Source organism: Scyliorhinus torazame, chromosome 12 (assembly GCF_047496885.1).
Source record: "Scyliorhinus torazame isolate Kashiwa2021f chromosome 12, sScyTor2.1, whole genome shotgun sequence".
In the NCBI taxonomy this organism is placed as follows: domain Eukaryota; kingdom Metazoa; phylum Chordata; class Chondrichthyes; order Carcharhiniformes; family Scyliorhinidae; genus Scyliorhinus; species Scyliorhinus torazame.
In genome coordinates, this window is record NC_092718.1 from 31,950,944 (window position 1) to 31,970,382 (window position 19,439).

Consider the following 19,439-nt stretch of genomic DNA (forward strand, 5'->3'; position numbering starts at 1 on the left):
GGAATCTGCACGTTCTCCCCGTGTCTGCGTGGGTTTCCTCCGGGTGCTCCGGTTTCCTCCCACAGTCCAAAGACGTGCCGGTTAGGTGGATTGGCCATGCTAAATTGCCCTTAGTGTCAAAAAGGTTAGGAGGCATTATTGGGTTATGGGGATAGGGTGGAAGTGAGGGCTTAAGTGGGTTGGTGCAGACTCGATGGGCCGAATGGCCTTCTGCACTGTATGTTCTATCTATCTAGAAAGGTAATTTTCAATATGTCTCTGCTGACTTCTAATAAATCAGTGTAAATCAATACTAACAACTCTAAACGATCTCGGAAAGGATATGGCATTTATTCTGCTGTCTTGACCAAACTATCACGTACAGCGTTTCTTTGAGAACACCCAGCACCATTTGAATTACTCTATTCAATATGTTTTCTCTAAAAACATCTGTATTTTGTTTATTTAATGACTGTCTTATTAAACTGATTTTTTTAATTTCCCTAACAGTTGGGGGTGGCAGATGGAGAAGGCTTTCTGAGTCTTTGGCAAGTCAACCAAACTGGATCTAATCCTAAACCTTATCTTGTAAGTTATATAAACAGTCGTGTAATTTGTTAAGAACGCATGCCTTTTCTTGTGTTTGTTGAAATAAATAACTTCTTTGAAGATATTACAGACATGCCAAAAACACGTTCAGTATTTCCAAAGTGCCTTCTATAGACGAGATTAATTGTCTAACTTCAGCCAAACATGCTGATTAAATGTGTAGTGATTATGGCATTTCAAGGACAGAGTTCTTAGTTCATATTGTTACAAGTTACTCTATCACCTCAGGAAGCAAAGAAAAGTTTGATGATGGAAATGTGTTGGTTAAAAATTTATTTTGTAATGTTGTGTTAATATTAAAAATGTTATTTGTTTAATTGCAGAGCTGGCAATGTCACAGTAAAGCTGCTGGTGACTTTGCATTTGTCACCTCCTCAAGTCTCATAACTACAGCAGGACAATCTAATGACAGCAGGTACAATGAGCTGTAATGAGATATTGATGTTTGAGGAAAAATTTTGCCAGATGTAAAAAGGGGCATTCCCAATATCCGTTATTTTAAAAGTCAATTCCATTATTTGGATTGGATTGGTTTATTGTCATATGTACTGAGGTACAGTGAAAAGTATTGTTCTGCATGCAGCTCAGATTATTCCGTACATGAAAAAAAAACTACCTAATAGGGCAAACATAAAAGACACAATGTAAATACATTGACACAGGCATCGAGTGAAGATGTGTGAAGAAATCAGATCAGTCCATAAGTCCATCAGTCTATATATAAGAGGGTCGTTTAGGAGTGTGGTAACAGTGGGGAAGAAGCTGTTTTTGAATCTGTCAGTACGTGTTCTCAGACTTTTGTATCTCCTGCCCGATGGAAGAAGTTCAAAGAGTGAGTAGGCCGTATGAGAGGGGTTTTTGATTATGCTTGATTGATTGATATTTTATTGTCACATGTACCAAAGTACAGTGAAAAGTATTTTTCTGCGGCCAAGGGAATGCACACAGTACGTACATAGTAGACAAATTAAAAAAAATAATTGATAGAGTACATTAACAAATGGTACATCACCAAATAGTGTTCTTACAGGGAACTGATCAGTCCGGGAGAGAGTCGTTGAGGAGTCTAGTAGCTTTGGGGAAGAAGCAGTTCCTTTGTCTGGGTGTGCGGGTCTTCAGACTTCTGTATCTTTTGCCTGATGGAAGGGTCTGGAAGAGGGTAAAGCCTAGGTGTGAGCGGGTCTCTGACAATGCTGTCTGCCTTCCTGAGGCAGCGGGAGGTGTAGACAGAATCAACTGATGGGAGGCAGGTTTGTGTGATGGACTGGGCGGTGTTCACGACTCTCTGTATTTTCTTCCGGTCTTGGGTCGAGCAGTGATGCAGCCAGATAGGATGCTTTCTATGGTACACCTGTAAAAGTTGGTAAGAGTCAATGTGGACATGTTGAATTTCCTTAGTTTCCTGAGGACGTATAGGCACTGTTGTGCTTCCTTGGTCGTTGCATCAGCGTGGGTGGACCAGGACAGATTTTAGGTGATATGCCTAGGAATTTGAAACTGTCAACCATCTCCCCTTCGGCCGCGTTGACGCAGACAGGGGTGTGTTTAGTGCTTTGCTTCTTGAAGTCAATGTCCACCTCTTTAGTTTTACTAACGTTGAGGGAAAGATTGTTGTTGTTATACCACTCCATTAGGTTCTCTATCTCCTCCCTGTATTCTGACTCATCGTTGTTCGAGATCCGACCCAGTACTGACATATTTCTTTTCTTTTTAAATTTCTTATTTAAAACAGATTTGTAACATTTACAGAGAGAAAAAAAGGCCCTATGCAAAGAGCCTTAACATAGTGAAAACGAACAGTGGGAAAGAATAAACATGTTAATAAGGCACTTCCCCTGTGAGCTCTGTTTTCCCATGCCACCCGTGTTCGACTAAACTAACGTGCCCCCCCCCTCGGGTGCTGCTGCTGTCGGTTTCCTGCGCTGTTCCCTGAGAGTCTGCAAGCAACTTTCTCCCCCGGGGAATCCCTGGTCACCACCCCTTGCCCACTTAAGTCTCCCCTGTTCTACTTCCCACTTAAGTCTCCTTTGCTCTACTTGACATATTTCTTCACATGTTTTGATTTATTTAACTATTCCTGTAACTATTTTTCTAGGTTGTAACTGGCCAACTAATCCTGTATTGCATGGCTGGAGTTGAGCCCTGTACCAGATCGTTTTTTCTAAATCCTTCCAGCTGCCATGTGAAATTTTCTTTTTGTACATTAGAGGAGATATGCATTCTATTCTTAAAAACAACATTAAAATAACATTGGAGTTTGTGACAAAAGAAACCTTCAGCAGCAAGGATCGAGTGGGTCTGGCGTGGATTTCACAGTCATTGACTGTAGCTTGGTGGGGTTGGTGGGCGAGAAGACATCAATGTCGAGTTTCAGGAAATGAATAATGTGCCCTTATACTGACTGGTAATCTCTGGGAAATGTTTTATTTACGTCTGTCGTCCATGAAATTTAGCATGGTGTTGAGGATGTTGGCTTGTATGTTCACTGTCATTTTCTTTCTTCTTCCAGAAATGTTTGTTTATGGGATACACTAATTTCACCACACAATAGTCTTGTGCACGGTAAGATCACTGTCTGTAATGCTTAATAAAATACAGGTTGGGAATAAAATTGTTTGATGAATTTGCATTTGTTTCTGCATTACAATAATCCATGAAAATATTTCTTTTTGAGAATTAGTGCAGAGCATTTTCAATTTAAAGATTACGTTATTTTGACTTCTGTCCATAAATACAATTTTTTCGACATGCAGAAGCATTGCCATTAACAACGACAAAGGGCCTTAAGCCATAGCTAGTTTGGTATACTTCGATCCATTGTGTTCAAATAAAATAAACTTTTAAGGACTTCAGTGGTGCACTAGTTTAATCATTGACCTCTCAGTTCTGGAACAAAGATACTGGGCGAAATTCTCCGTTATCGGCGGAAAGTCCGCCGATCGGCGCAAAAAACGGCGCAAATCCGACTTGCGTCACGTCGGAAAAATGGGTTGATAGTCTCCGGCCCGAAATGGGCTAGCAGCGACGTAACAGGATCTGCGCTTGCGCAGTGGTTCACGCCGTGCAGCGTCATACACGCTGCACGGCGTGACGGCTCATAAGGCCGCGCTGCTCCCCCCCACCCGACCGGAACACCCGACCGCAACACCCGACTGGATGGCTGGCCGTCGCTCAGCCCCGAGGTTCGAGTCACGCGATGTGGAGGCGCTCCTGGACGGGTGGAGCAGAGGAGGGACGCCCTGTATCCCGGGCACGGCCGCAGAGTTGCCCCACACCACAGCCGGCGTCTGTGGAGGGAAGTGGCAGAGGCCGTCACCGCTGTGGCCCTGACACCACGGACAGGCACCCAGTGCCACAAGAAGGTGAACGACCTCGTCAGAGCAGGCAGGGTGAGCCTCCCAATATCCCCCCCGCCCCCATATCCCCCATATCCCCAAGTGAATCCAGCCCTAACCTTAACCTCTGCAATGCACACGCAACCGATGGCGTGCATTCATATACCTGCCTAACACTGTTGCCTTTTACCCCTGCCCCCCCCCCCACAGGAGAAGCACGCACACAACAATAGGGAGCATGTGAGGACTGGAGGAGGGCCCGCTGATGAGAGGCCACTGACCGTACACGAGGAAAGGGCCCTGGAACTGGCTGGCGGACCTGAGGACCGGGAGGTTGCTGATGCAGAGGTCGGGGGCGTACTAGCGAGTGAGCCACCGACAGCCCGTCCCCATATCCCCCCTCCCCTATATCCCCCTCCCCCGTATCACCTGATCACTGCCTGATGTCTAACCATGCATGCTTCATTGTGTATCGCAGGACCAAACGTCCAGGCACCCATCCCCGCAGATTCAGACCGCCCGCAGGATGCCCCTCGGAGACCACGGGAGATGGAGAGACCCGCACCCTCCAGCATGCGACGCCCGCAGGATGCCCCTCGGAGACCACAGGAGACGGAGAGACCCGCACCCTCCAGCATGCGACGCCCGCAGAATGCCCCTCGGAGACCACGGGAGACGGAGAGACCCGGACCCTCCAGCATGCGACGCCCGCAGGATGCCCCTCGGAGACCACGGGAGACGGAGAGACCCGGACCCTCCAGCATGCGACGCCCGCAGGATGACCCTCGCACACCACGGGAGACGGAGAGACCTGGAGCAACAGGGAGACGACACCCCCGTCACGTGCGGGAGCGACCACCCAGCGACGAGGGGGGCAGCCACAGGCCCCCGTCACATCCGAGCCAGGACACCACTACTCAGGACACCACTACCCAGGACACCCCTACCCGGGACAGCACTACCCAGGACACCCCGACCCGGGATAGCACTACCCAGGAAGACGAAATACCAGACAGTGACTCAGAGTGGATGGGTGGAGACGAACCCCCACCCCAAAGTGCCATGGACTCAGAGTGGGACGAAGAGCACGACACAACGCCACTGCTGTCACCAACACCCTCCACCATCGCAGAAACACTCACCACGGTTGGGCACTTTAGTGATGAGGCGTCTGGTACACTCACTGGTGCGCACAACACAGCCGTCCCGGTACAGCAGGTGGAGGTAGGAGCAGCAGAGGGACCGGGCGGTCGGAGGGCAGCCCAGCCCAAGCGAACATCTGCCGCCCAGATGGATCCCGGGTTCCTGCAGTTACCACACCCACACATAGATCCGATGCAACCACCGACCCGGAGACGAGCGAAGAGGGTGACGGGCGGCTTGCGGCGGCTGCGGTCGCAGGTGGAGGGGTCCACCCGCGTCCAGGAGCTGGGAGTGGTGCCGGTCATGCGTGCCACCCAGGCTGACACCGCACGGGTGGCGTCTGCGGTGGAGGCAATGGGTGCGACGGTGTCCGACATGGGGAACGGTTTGCGAGGCCTGGGGCCTTCCGTGCAGGCGGCGTCTGTGGCCCAGGAAATGGCTGCCCTCTCACAGGAGGCCATGAGCCAGTGCTAGCGCCAGATGGCAGAGGCGCTCAACGCCATAGCCCAGTCTCTGCAGGCCATGGCCCAGTCTCAGCAGGCCATGGCCCAGTCTCAGCAGGCCATGGCCCAGTCTCAGCAGGCCACGGCCCAGTCTCAGCAGGCCACGGCCCAGTCTCTGCAGGCCATCGCTGAGGGCATCGGCGCCAGTGGCCATGTGCAAGCCGGCGTCGCACTGTCACAGACAGGGTTTGCCAACCCCCTGGGCTCCATGGCTGCAAACCTGCAGACCCCTGTCGATACCAGCACAGGCCTCCAGGACTGGCAGCGCCAGATGTCGGGGGGGGCGTCGGATGGCCAGTCCGTTCGCATCCCCCACCCATGTAGAGGCCTGGGGGCCATCGGGCACCCCGAGGGAGGAGGAGGTGGTGTGGTCCGTCCCGGCTCCCTCTGTAGGGGAGGTCCCGGTACACCGCGACACCTCGGACTCCCCCCCCCCCCCCCCCCCCCCCCTCCGTCCCAGGTGCATCGGGTGGGCAACGGGCAGGACAGGCTGGCCGCTCGCCATCCCAGTCGCCCAGGCCGCAGCCTGGCCCATCTAGGCCAGGACGCCCCAGGAAACGGCCGCCAAAGGGATCCAGTGTCAGAGGGCAGGAATCACAGGAGTCCACCTCCAGTTCTGCTGTACCGTCTGGGGAACCACGCAGACGTAGTCAAAGGGCCCGTAAGGCCAAACAATTAGACACTGAGTAAGTTGGCACGGGTGCAGGGCACAGATGAGTTTTAGGGGCTAGGGCACGTGCATGAACTCCTTTGGTTATTAAAGTCAATGTTACACCTACTGAAGCTGCCTTTGTGCTCTGTCCAAAGTGTGCGGGGGTGTCATGTACGTTGAGCGCAAGTGTGTGTGTGAGGGGTGGTCTTACCTCAGCCCCAGGTGAGTCCTGCCCCCTTGTTGATCTTGGGGATGTTGATGGGCCGCCATCAACATCCCCCGGGCAGAGGACAGGACCGTGCGCTGCAGTGTCACAGCCGCATGCAGGGATGGTCCGGGTGGATGGTGGTACTGTGGCCATGGGTCAGACATAGTCCAGCGATGTAGAGCCAGGAGCTCATCACACGGCGGGTTGTCGTCATCCTCCATGGCCTGCGATAGACACGCGTCCACCCGCAACTGTGTGAGCCCGGCCCGTTGTGCTGCAGGTGGATCGGCAAGGGGGGGGGGGGTGTGCATGCGGGTGGGGTGGGTGGGGTTGGGGAGGGGTGGGTGGTCGGCTGTTGCCATGGTGTGCGGTCTGTGGCCATACTACCCGATTCCCACGCCCATCTAGTCAGTGAAGCGGGCGTCTATCAGTCTGTCCCGTGCCCGCTGGGCCAGCCGGTAACGGTGGACAGCCACCCGCCTGTGTCTACCCCGTCTGCCCTGACCATTGCCCCCATCCCCCTCATCTGGGGAGGACTGGGCCTCTTCCTGCTGCTCCTCCACTCCGCCCTCCTCTGCCTGCGGCACATCACCCCTCTGCTGGGCTATGTTGTGCAGGACGCAGCACACCACAATGATGCGGCTGACCCTATCTGACCGATACTGGAGGGCGCCCCCAGAGAGGTCCAGGCACCTGAAACGCATCTTCAGCACACCAAAGCACCTCTCTATCACTCCCCTTGTCGCTACATGGGCATCATTGTAGCGGTTCTCCGCCTCATTGCGTGGCCTCCGTATAGGCGTCATCAGCCACGATCGCAATGGGTAGCCCCTGTCGCCCAGCAACCAGCCCCTCAGCCGGGGATGGCGTCCCTCGTACATGCCGGGGATGGATGACCGCGACAACACGAATGAGTCGTGTACACTGCCTGGGTGACGGGCGCAGACGTGCAGGATCATCATGCGGTGGTCGCAGACCACCTGTACATTCATCGAATAGGTCCCCTTCCTATTAATGAACACGGCCCTGTTATCTGCAGGTGGCCGCACGGCGACGTGAATCCCATCGATCGCGCCCTGGACCATGGGGAACCCGGCAACGGCAGAGAAGCCCACGGCCCGGGCATCTTGGCTGGCCCGGTCCACGGGGAAGCGGATGTAGCGGTGCGCCATGGCATATAGGGCATCTGTCACTGCCCGGACACTGGTGCTGGGTGGGTGGATGGGTGGGGGGTGTGGGTGGTCGGCTGTTGCCATGGTGTGCGGTGCACTGGTGCACCGATGTCTGCGATATGCCGGACAGGTCCCCACTCGGTGCCTGGAATGACCCCGTTGCATAAAAGTTCAGGGCCACCGTAACCTTGACGGACACGGGGAGAGGGTGCCCCCGCCAGTGCCACGCGGTGACAGGTGTGCCAGCAGGTGGCAGATGTGTGCCATGGTTTCCCGGCTAATCCGGAGTCTCGTCCTGCATTCCTGGTCCGTGAGGTCCTGGTATGACTGCCGGGGCCGGTACACACGGGGCGCCCTCGGGTGCCTCCGTTGCCGTGGGGCCGCGACGTCCTCCTCCCCCTCCTCGTCCTGTCGGTCAGGTGTCCCTCCAGCCTGGGCGGCTGCCGCCTGCCCTTCTGCGGCAGCCTGCGCCGCCTCTCTGACACGCTCCTCCTCCTCCTCCTCATCCAGGGCAACATAGACATGAGCGGCTGCCACCACGGCAGCCAACATCGCTGGATGATCTGAAAACATGACGGCCTGGTGGGGGGAGGAGGGGAACGACGACATGTCATCATTGCCCATATCCCCTCCTCCCCCCAGCCAGGTGGCATGGACCGCATGGGTCCAACTGTTGAAGGCTGGCACCTGGCCAGGTGGACCAACTCACTTGCCCTCCCATCCCCCTCCTCGGCACGGACCCCCCCCAACCTCCACCCCAGCACGGACCCCCCCCCCCCCCAACCTCCACCCCAACATGGAACCCCCAACCTCCACCCCGGCACGGCACGGACCCCCCCCCCCCCAACCTCCACCCCGGCACGGACCCCCCCCCCAACCTCCACCCCAGCACGGACCCCAACCCCCACCCTGGCACGGCACGGACCCCCCAAACTCCACCCCAGCACGGACACCCCCCCAACCTCCACCCCGGCACGGACCCCCCCCAACCTCCACCCCAGCAATAACGGACCCCCCCCCCCCCCAACCTCCACCCCAGCACGGACACCCCCCCCCCCCCCCAACCTCCACCCCAGCACGGACCCCCCCCCCCCAACCTCCACCCCAGCACGAACCCCCCCCCCCCAACCTCCACCCCAGCACGGACCCCCCACCCCAACCTCCACCCCGGCACAGACCCCCCCCAACCTCCACCCCAGCACGGACCCCCCCAACCTCCACCCCAGCACTGACCCCCCCCCCAACCTCCACCCCGGCACGGACCCCCCCGCCCAACCTCCACCCCAGCACTGACCCAACCCCCAACTTCCACCACGGCACGGACCCCCCCCCGCCCAACCTCCACCCCAGCACGGACCCCCCCCCCAACCTCCATCCCAGCACGGACCCCCCCCCAACCTCCACCCCGGCACAGACCCCCCCCCCAACCTCCACCCCGGCACGGACCCCCCCGCCCAACCTCCACCCCAGCACTGACCCAACCCCCAACCTCCACCACGGCACGGACCCCCCCGCCCAACCTCCACCCCAGCACGGACCCCCCCCCCCCCCCCAACCTCCATCCCAGCACGGACCCCCCCCCCTCCCCAACCTCCACCCCGGCACGGACTCCACCCCAGCACGGACCCCCCCCCCCAACCTCCACCCCGGCACGGACCCCCCCCAACCTCCACCCCAGCACGGACCCCCCCCCCCCCAACCTCCACCCCAACATGGAACCCCCAACCTCCACCCCGGCACGGCACGGACCCCCCCCCCCCAACCTCCACCCCGGCACGGACCCCCCCCCAACCTCCACCCCAGCACGGACCCCAACCCCCAACCTCCACCCCGGCACGGCACGGACCCCCCCAAACTCCACCCCAGCACGGACACCCCCCCAACCTCCACCCCGGCACGGACCCCCCCCAACCTCCACCCCAGCAATAACGGACCCCCCCCCCCCCCAACCTCCACCCCAGCACGGACACCCCCCCCCCCCCCCAACCTCCACCCCAGCACGGACCCCCCCCCAACCTCCACCCCAGCACGGACCCCCCCCCCCCAACCTCCACCCCAGCACGGACCCCCCCCCCAACCTCCACCCCAGCACGGACCCCCCCCCCAACCTCCACCCCGGCACAGACCCCCCCCCCAACCTCCACCCCAGCACGGACCCCCCCAACCCTCTGGGGGGTCGGAGAATGACGCCCACTGTTCCCATCCAGACTGATAGTATAAAAGTCTCCTCCATCTAGGTCCTATGTCGCTGAAGAAATCTAGCGCCTTGCTGTCTAGAATTGCTAGGGTTGGATATTCAGTCAAGATGTCCTTTAAATGTGTTTTTTGACCTCTTTGGAATTTATTTGATTTTTTTTTCCCTTGCTGGCTTTCGTAAACCTTTGTGCCAGATTTATTTTTGTCTCGGCTCCCTGTAATGGCAATGAAGGGCTTCCCAGTAGAAATCCTACGAACAGAGCAATGCCTGGCAGAGCGGGTGGACAGGGTGCTGGTCCATATGCTCCTTTGCGGTGCCATTGCCTCACTTTGGCAGATGCCATTATGGTAGAGGCCATTCTGAATTCAGTAGCAGAATCTTGTGACATTATAATATGTGAATGCTTTGCTAATTATTATGCTCGATAACTACAGAAATGGTCCAGTCAAAGCTTTACTTGGTACTGGAGGAAAGAATACATATCAGGGTGATGAGAACTCCTGTTATCTGATTGGTCACATCCACCAAAATTGCAACAGCCATTTATGATGGCTTTGACCCACTTTACCCATAATAAACATCAACTTGTGGTATATAAATTTGAGAAAGGTATAATCAAGCGTTATGTAGCATCTCCCTCGAAGAGGATGTAACTATCATTTGTCTGGGGATTATGTGCTCACCCTGCATCAAAAGGGCACCATCTGCCATTTTGGAGCTTGCCGCTATGTAGGTATTAAGAATGCATACCAGAAATATTCAAAATGATTAGTAAAATATTTAAATAAGGATCTTTCTGTGATCTGGCTAGTCTAGCTTTTGACTTGCTGCTTGATACATTTGTTTAGCAATTTGTGGCGCTAACAGGCAAAAAGGACCCTTCAGCAGTGCAATTTGAAATGATCAGTCACTAATTAAAGATTAGTTTCAGGTTGCCTTTTTGGCTGCTGATTCACCCGAGTGTTTTTAGCCTGTTTTCTGACATCAAACTTAATTTGAACTTCTGAAACGACTGGCACAATCTAATGGAAAGGTTTCTCAGTATCACTTGTGATGGGTTTTGCTTGATTTTGCTCTGTCAGCAAATCCCACACCACTATCTAACCATACTTAGTCACTTTATTGGGCACTGGGGAGTTTCTCCCCAGTCAGGGGAGCTGAACTTGCTGGCCAGATCGGCTCTTCATAGATTGGGCCAGCATTTTGAAAGGATGTTCCAATCTCTAAGTGAGCTTCAGGGTCCCCCACATGGGCAATGTCATCCCCAACATACATAGGCGTTAGTGATGACACCTCGCTATGGGGTCGCTGAGGCCCCCCACCCCCCTCTACAGGCCTTCCATGCCCCCTTTTGGGCCCTCCCCCTTCCAGACCCCACCCTTCACCCCCCCAATATTCTGAAGGCCCCTTCATAACCCCCCTCAACTCCTTTCCTGGGTATGGCCCCCTCAGGCACTGACCCTTGGCAGTACCACCTGGGCACCCTGGCAGTGCTCCTACCAGCCTGACAGTGCCAAGGTGCAGCCTGGCAGTGCCAATGTGCCCAGGTGCCAGAGGGAGAACCAGGGCGCCATCCTGCCCTGTCCCTGACCACCCAGGGATCTCCATTGGCCTGGGAAACCAGGTCCAGGTGCCTTGATGCCTGGTCCACATTTGTGTGGACCAGTACTAATTTGTGCCCGTGTGATTGCTTGCTGGGGAACTGGTTAGATCACGGGAGACAGGGGGTCCTTCCCATTAAAATTATGGAGATTGGTGATAACTGGTAGATGTTTCCCCAGCATGAATCAGAAGGCCTATCTCAGTTTAGGCTTTTTTAACAAAGGATGGAGCTAAGCTTTTTAGATTTATCCGTCACAGAACCGGATAAATAAAGATAGCCATTGAAAACTAGGGATTGCAGAGTCATTTGGAAATGAGGGATTGCACCGAGTCAACACTTCGAGCCTGTGAGGAAGATCAGAAGGAACCTGCCCAGCAGTGGAACATGCTGCCCAATCACCTTCGTGAAAAGGTTGAACTTTAGAATTCACTGTTTAGAGTTGATGGCTTACAGACAACAGCCACAAGAATTAATCAGTTTGTCAGCAGGTGCAGTGATCAGGGAAAGGGTTGATTTCTATGAAGTTGAGCTGCCTGAACGAATAATTAAGCTGCTATTGCTTCAATGCCAATTGAAGCTTTCCAACAAGGTCGTTTGGAGAAAAATGATCACCTTATTGACACAGCTAAAAGATGGCAGAAAATATGAAACTATGTAGCTGGACAACACCTGAAAACATTAAGTGCAACTACCAGTATTAGCATGGTGGCCAGGATGCAAAAAACAAGTAAGACGTGTGAGAAGTGTTGTCTGCCGTACCCACACCAAAGCTGTCCTGTGTTCTAAAATCTTTGCAAGCTACGGGGTGTTAAAGGAAATTGGGCTTGCAAGAAATCTTGTCCGGAGGTGCAACCAAAGGTAAGGTACTTTTGTTTGGTTGTATGTTCAGCATACTGACAACAACAATATGGAGTGCCCACGTACACAAGATTCGTGGCAAGACAGACCAGGGTGACAAAGCAGAGCAGAAAGGCCTTCTGGTGGAAAATGAATAGGCTCTCCACGTTGTGAATGTGCACTGTGTGGATGAAGTCAAACAGTTTAATGTTTTTGTTACTATCAGCATCATTTGCCCAAAGAAATGTGGAAAACATACTCGCAGCCAAAATCTGCACAGGAGCAAGCACAAATCTTACCACTCAGAGTCCTGAAGAGTATGTATTAGGATTGTTGGAAATCAATGATGCATCCTATGACACATAAATTGATGTGTACATCATAATAATCATAAAAATCTTTATTGTCACAAGTAGGCTTACATTCACACTGCAATTAAGTTATTGCGAAAATCCCCTAGTCGCCTCACTACGGCGCCTGTTCAGGTACACTGAGGGAGAATTCAGAATGTTCACTTCAGCTAACAGCAAGTCTTTCGGAACTTGTGGGAGGAAACCGGAACACTCGGAGGAAACCCACGCAGATACGGGGAGAATGTGCAGGCTCCGGACAGACAGTGAGCCAAGTGAAACGAACCCAGGACCCTGGCGCTGAGAAGCAACAGTGCTAACCACTGTGCTACCGTGCTGCCCGTTGGGTCACCCATTAATGGCGTGGGTACATTGAAATACAGCTATGGCAAGTCTTCATGGAAATCACAAGTATTATGCCTGGTGGATTCGAGCAGAGCAGCAATAACGGTTGCCAACATGTACAGGACTAAACATTGTGACCATACACAAGATCACCATGATACCAATCGCAGCAAATAAGGTAATGAATAATCTCATTGAGTCAATCCATGATCCACAGCAGATGTACCAGACAGATTCAGCACCATGGGGAATTTAAGAGGTGATGCTGTACCACAGCCCAGATGAAATGCAATTCCATCAATCAATCCTCCTACAAAGCTGCAATGTGATGACATGAGTTGGATGACATTCTCCAAGTTGGACACCAAATCTGGATATTGGTCAGTTCATTTAGCAGAGAGATTTCAAAAATTCACCACTTTCAGTATACCATTCAGAGACTACTGTTTCTAGACTGCATCTGTTCCAGCAGCATTTGGATAGAATCACTGAAAATATTCTTGGATGCATATGCATTGCCGATGGATGATATTACAGTGATGGGGCAGGTTACCTAATCTGAAAAAACTGGATGTCTCACTGGACATACAAGTATATATTGGCGTAGATATTGACGTGAAAGATGTGCTTAGTGTTGATCTGATGAAATTTGGTCAACACTAGTCCAGCCAACTTGAGGAGGAAACAACAAATGAACCACCAGTGGATGTTATGGAGAGTCAATGTAAAAGGTTGGAGTTATACGATGCTAGACATTCCAGACATCCTCACATGTTTTTGACCATTCAGGGATGAATAAGGTTTTTCAAGAGGTTTGATTCTTTACCAGGACATATTGGGTGCGGTTTAGAGGGAAAAAGTCCGATTTTGGGCTTGAATATCGGGGTGTTTCTCAGCGCCGCCGCAACAAGAACGACTCCGAAATCAAAAGGGATTCTGTTTTTTGGGGGGCCTCTTGAGGGTAATGTCCCGTCAAGGTCACACTTATCTCAGTTACATTTTTAAATGTCATCCTGATCTCTCAACCCCTTTAGCCTACGATCCACCCCCCCCCCCCCCCCCAACTTCTTTGGGTGTCCTCAACCTCCCCCTCACCCCACCTCTTAAGGGCAGGGCACCTCCGGGCCCGATCTCTGGCACCTAGGACCTTGGCACTGCCAGCCTGGCAGTAGCTTCCGGAAACCCTGGTGGTGCCCAGGTGGCACTGCCAGGGTGCCTGAGTGGCAGGAGTGCCACCCTGCCCGGAGTCCAACCACCCGGGGGTCTCTGATGGCCTGGGAGACCCTCCCCAGTGCTGTTACGACTGGTCCACATTTGTGTGGACCAGTGCTAAATGGCACCATGGCGAGATCCCTCAGGCTTGGGCGTTCAATCCCAGGCCTCGGGATAATCGGACGCAAATATGGCTCATTTATGTTCATCTGGATCTTGCCCGGTGAAGGCAAGATCCAGATCTCGACAACTCATGAGATCTCGATTGATCTCGCAAGGCGTCCTGAGCGTCTCAAATCTCGCAAGATTTAACGGCCTCATCGCTTCAACAAGATAGGCTCGACGAGGCCATTTGATGGCACCCATTGTTACAGTTGCATCATGGGCATGAGCATAAAGCAAACAAGGTGCCTGGCAAGTGATATGATCCCAGTTGATGTTATAACTGGATGGGAAGATCCCAGAATGAGACCCTGGCTTAAAAGACCATGGGCGGGATTCTCCGGTCCGCCAGCCGCGTTTTCCTAGGCACGGTGCCCTCATCGGCAGGGAGATTTTCCATTCCTGTCAATGGGATTTCCCATTGTGGACACCTCACACCGCCGGGAAACCCGGGGCATGGGTACCCTGCTGCCGCAACGGAGAATCCCACTGGCAGAGAATCCAGTTCTGTAACGTTTATTTTTCTTTCATAAAACATGGAGGAACAGAGTCACAGCACTGCTAATTAGTTTAAACAACAAGAAAAAACATTTCTTCAATATGAAAAGTTGTATTACTCCTCCCTTAGTTTAACAAATACACACAGATTTAAAGATTAAAATGGATTACAAAGTACTTCTGAATATACAATAAGGTAATTAACACACAGTCCCTTTTAAGCACATAAGATGAATGTGGCCAAGTACACCCCACTCTGAACTCCCAAGTTAGTGTCTTTGGTTTGCTCCTCCAAATCTGCCCCCCTCCCCCCCCCCCCCACCCCCCAATGATTACACATGAGATTTTCCAAATTCCATTCCCAAAAACACGCTTCAAATTCTTGTCTCATGATAATGTCTCCCCTTAGCAGTTTGCATTCTGAAATCCAGTCGAGGTTTCACAAATTATACTTTTACACAAATTATACTCCATTCCACTCTTAACAGCAAATCCAGTCCAGGATTTCACATCAACTCCTTTAAGATTTATTTGTCTTGACTGCTGCGCAAACTACTCAGAATTGCTTTAACTCTCGATTCCCAGACGCTGTTAAAATTACATCACAAATTTAATCTACCTCTGAAGTCTGCTGTCCCACTTTCAATCTAGTTACTGCGATTGTCTCATTAACTCAGAAAATGTTATTTACTCTTCCTTGAAGTCTTCTGAACAGTATCTTGGTCTCTGTTCACTTAATTCCAGACTTTTTAGACCGTCTTTCTGTCCCAATTCCCTAGTATCTTGTTCCTTAGGAATCCTGCATCTTTGCAACTCCGTTGTCCTGTCTAGCTTCTCGCAGAGCTGAGAGCTATTCACTACTCCGTGACCTGGCTCCAATTCCTCTGGCTTCCAGTTGAAACAAAGAACAAAGGAAAGCCCTTCCCTCTGGTAGTGGCCTCTTGTTGCTAAGCACTGACTTCTATGTATTCCTCACACCATAGCCCTCTCTAAGAACAATAGAAACACAGTTGGAATTTAACCAACTCCCACACATGCAGAAATCTTTGTCCAGCATTAATTTGACTATAGGTTTTACTCTTCCAAGCACAGAAACATTAAATTAAATGCACCTAAAACAATACCTAATTTCTAATGTTTATCAGTACAAATAAAAATCCCTTAAAACTATCTTTGTTTTCCTAATGCAAGGTATACGGTGTATTGGCCAGGGATCAAGAATGATATCACCAGGACATTAAGAATGTGAAAAGCATGCCAGAGACCCTGGCCACATCAATGCAAAGAAGTTTTACTTCCCTCACAAAGTTCTATCATGCCCTTGGTCTAAAATCATAACAGATTTTTTATTCATTATTCATGGCAACGACTGTCTCATTGTCACTAATTACTTTTCCAAGTTTCCAATCATCGTGCAATTAAAAGATACCTCAAATGTGTCTGTGACAAACACAGGGAACCAAAAAGCATTGATGTACTGCCATCTTACATTTAGGAGCAACAGACATGCACCTGCCATCACCAAAGGAAGGCATGTTCAGAAGGGAGGTTAGGATAGCCTTCCAAGCCATCACCCGTCCTATTTCTCAAAAGTACAGGAAAAAATTCTTGAAAATCCAAGTGAGAATGAAGATTGTGTCCAATTGCATTGGAGGTTGTGAAACTGCCTAGTCTGAATGTATGAGTAATGTTAAGGAGGAACAGAAACTAGCTAAGAGAACTGTACAACCAGACAACACCTAGCTGTCCAAAACACATCCAAACATGGATTTGGAGAGTGAAATTGTGGAAGCCAACCAGGAAATCAGCTGTTTTGACAATACACTAGATATTACACCTACCATTTAAGAATACCCAAGTGATAAATCTAGATCTCAGGAATATCATACCAATACAACATCCCAGAGGATTGTTGCATCACTTGTACATTATATACATACACTTGTGCATTATGCACATATATACTGGAATTCTTCAAGGATGCAACTAGTAGAATTGATGAGTGGGAGCCAGTGGATGTGGTATATTTGGACTTTCAGAATGCTTTTAACAAAGTCCCACATAAGACATTAGTGTGTAAAATTAAGGCACATGGGATTAGGGGTAGTGTATTGAGATGGCTAGAAAACTGGTTGGCAGACAGGAAACAAAAGAGTAGGAATTAACAGGTCTTTTTCAAATTAACAGGCAGTGTCTCATGGGGTCCTGCAGGGATTGGTCTAGTGGGGTACCGCAGGGATCAGATTTACAATATATATTACTGATTTAGATGAGGGAACAAAATGTAATATCTCCAAATTCGGAGGTGACACCCAAGTTGTGTGGGAGGGTGATGTGCGAGGAGGATGCAGAGATCCTTCGGTGTGATTTGGACAAGTTGAGTAAGTGGGCAAATGAATGGCAGGTGCAGTATACTGTGGATCAATATGAGGTTATACACTTTGGTGGCAAAAACGAGAAGACAGGCTATTATCTGAATGGGCATAAATTAGACGAGGGCGAGTCACTGAAGCTAAGTATGCAGGTACAGCAGGCGCTAAAAAAGGCAAACGGTATGTTGGCCATAGCGAGAGGATTCGAGAACAGGTGCAGGGGTGTCTTTCTGCAGTTATACAGGGCCTTGATGAGGCTATACCTGGAATATTTTTTGCAGTTTGGTTTCCTTATCTGAGGAAGGATGTTCTTGCTCTAGAGGGAGTACAGTGAAGGTTTACCAGAGTGATTCCTGGGATGGCAGGACTGACTATGAGGAAAGGTTGAATCAGTTAGGATTGTATTCGCTCGAGTTCAGAAGAATGAGGGGGAATCTAATAGAAACCTATAAAATTCTAACAGGACGAGACAGGATAGTTGCAGGAAGGATGTTCTCAATGGTGGGTGTGTCCAGAACCAGCGGTCACAGTCTGAGGATACGAGGAAGATCATTTAGGACAGAGATGAAGAATATATTTCTTCATCCAGAAAGTGGTGAGCCTGTGAAATTCGCTACCACAGGAAGTAGTTGAGGCCAAAACATTGCATGTTTTCAAGAAGCAGTTAGATATAGCATTTATGGGATCAAAGGATCTGGGAGGAAAGCGGGATTAGACTATTGAATTTGATGATAATGAATGGCAGAGCAGGCTTGAAGGGGGGAATGGCCTCCTCCTGCTCCTGTTTTCTATGTTTCTATTATACAGACTCTTAAACTTCAAATCCTTAAATTCTGAAACCGAGATTTTATTTTTGTGTAAATTTTCTGTTGCTGTTCATTGAGTGCCACCTCCATTCCCACAGCCCTTGCAGCAACCCCGCCCTTTTATTTTCTTAGCTCCGAGTCGGTGACCCTGTCAGCAGCCTCACCCTGCTCCACCTGCTCCCTCACCAGTGTCCACCACTCTGAGACTCAGCAATACACCCACTCCTCCAGTTGCCATCATCCTCCCTACATGCACCCTCTACCCCCATGGCAAAATATTGCTTATTCCTTTCGGACAGAGTTGCCCCCCCCCCCCCGACTCGAGGTTAATTCGGGACAGGGAACAAATTTGCCAGTGACGCTCACATCCCACAAACCAATAAAGGCAAAATAATTTTTGTGTAGGTGGACTGTGTGCATTTTATAGTCAGCTAACTGTAAACTTTGAGACTGAATGTTTTTCCTTTTCTCCTTTTAATCCCATTAGGTTTTGTCTGCCATGACAATGGTGCCACGGTGCTTCAGTATGCACCAAAGCAACAACTTCTGATTTCTGGAGGCAGGAAAGGCTTTGTCTGCATTTTTGACATACGGCAGAGGCAGTTGCTGCACACGTTTCAGGCACATGATTCTGCTATTAAGGCCCTTGCTTTGGACTCCTCAGAAGATTATTTCACTACAGGTTCATCAGAAGGGAATATGAAGGTGAGACTTCAGGCAAAAGTTCTTTTTGCCAATTTTCGGCATTTGGGTTCTGCTCACTGATATCTACACACTGCTACATTTCAAGTTCTGATAAATAGTTCACATCCATTTTATTTCAAAACCCTACAGAAAAAGATGAATGAATGGGGGCCCCTGCAGATCAGTTACATAAGAGAATTTGCTTGTGCGTGATAAGATCAGCACTGGGAGACACCAGTTGATACGATTCTATTCTATTGTTCCCATTGCAATTTCAGTCTCTAAAGACTTTCAAGGCTGCTGTCCTTTTGTATTTGAGCTGCATGCTATAAAGACGAGGCTATAAAATTTCAAACATATCAGACTATGCTGGTGCCATAATGCCAGACCTTGACTTATTGTCAGCATCTAATAGCTCCTAGTCAGTTATGGGAGTGTCGAAATAGTTAGCAAAGCTACTCTGCTCTTCAGTAATATTTCTTTTGACAAAATTGGAATCAAAGCTTTTACTGCAGCAGTATGTGCTTCAGTTTCATATGGGGCCAACTGTGAAGTAGACTGTACTCGAGGTTTGCACCTCATAAGATGAAAATGAAATTAAATGAAAATTGCTTATTGTCACAAGTAGGCTTCAAATGAAGTTACTGTGAAAAGCCCCTAGTCGCCACATTCCGGCACCTGTTCGGGGAGGCTGGTACGGGAATTGAACCGTGCTGCTGGCCTGCCTTAGTCTGCTTTAAAAGCCAGCTCTTTAGCCCTGAGATTAAATTGT

The 19,439-nt window shown here is 50.8% G+C and overlaps 2 protein-coding genes across 6 annotated transcripts in view; one reads left to right on the forward strand and one right to left on the reverse strand.

The window, feature by feature from the left end:
• Window positions 1-19,439, forward strand: part of dmxl2 (Dmx-like 2) — a 235,865-nt gene that overhangs the window by 214,651 nt on the left and 1,775 nt on the right. For all 5 annotated transcript variants that reach the window (XM_072470615.1, XM_072470616.1, XM_072470617.1 and 2 more), the window contains 4 exons: window positions 490-567; window positions 912-1,003; window positions 3,098-3,150; window positions 18,471-18,688. In XM_072470615.1, coding sequence (XP_072326716.1) covers window positions 490-567; window positions 912-1,003; window positions 3,098-3,150; window positions 18,471-18,688 — 441 coding nt within the window. The remainder of the gene's footprint in view (window positions 1-489; window positions 568-911; window positions 1,004-3,097; window positions 3,151-18,470; window positions 18,689-19,439) is intronic.
• gldn (gliomedin) overlaps window positions 1,444-19,439 on the reverse strand; it is a 69,463-nt gene continuing 51,467 nt past the window's right edge. The window contains exon 11 of the mRNA XM_072470621.1: window positions 1,444-1,939. Coding sequence (XP_072326722.1) covers window positions 1,655-1,939 — 285 coding nt within the window. The 3' untranslated portion in view covers window positions 1,444-1,654. The remainder of the gene's footprint in view (window positions 1,940-19,439) is intronic.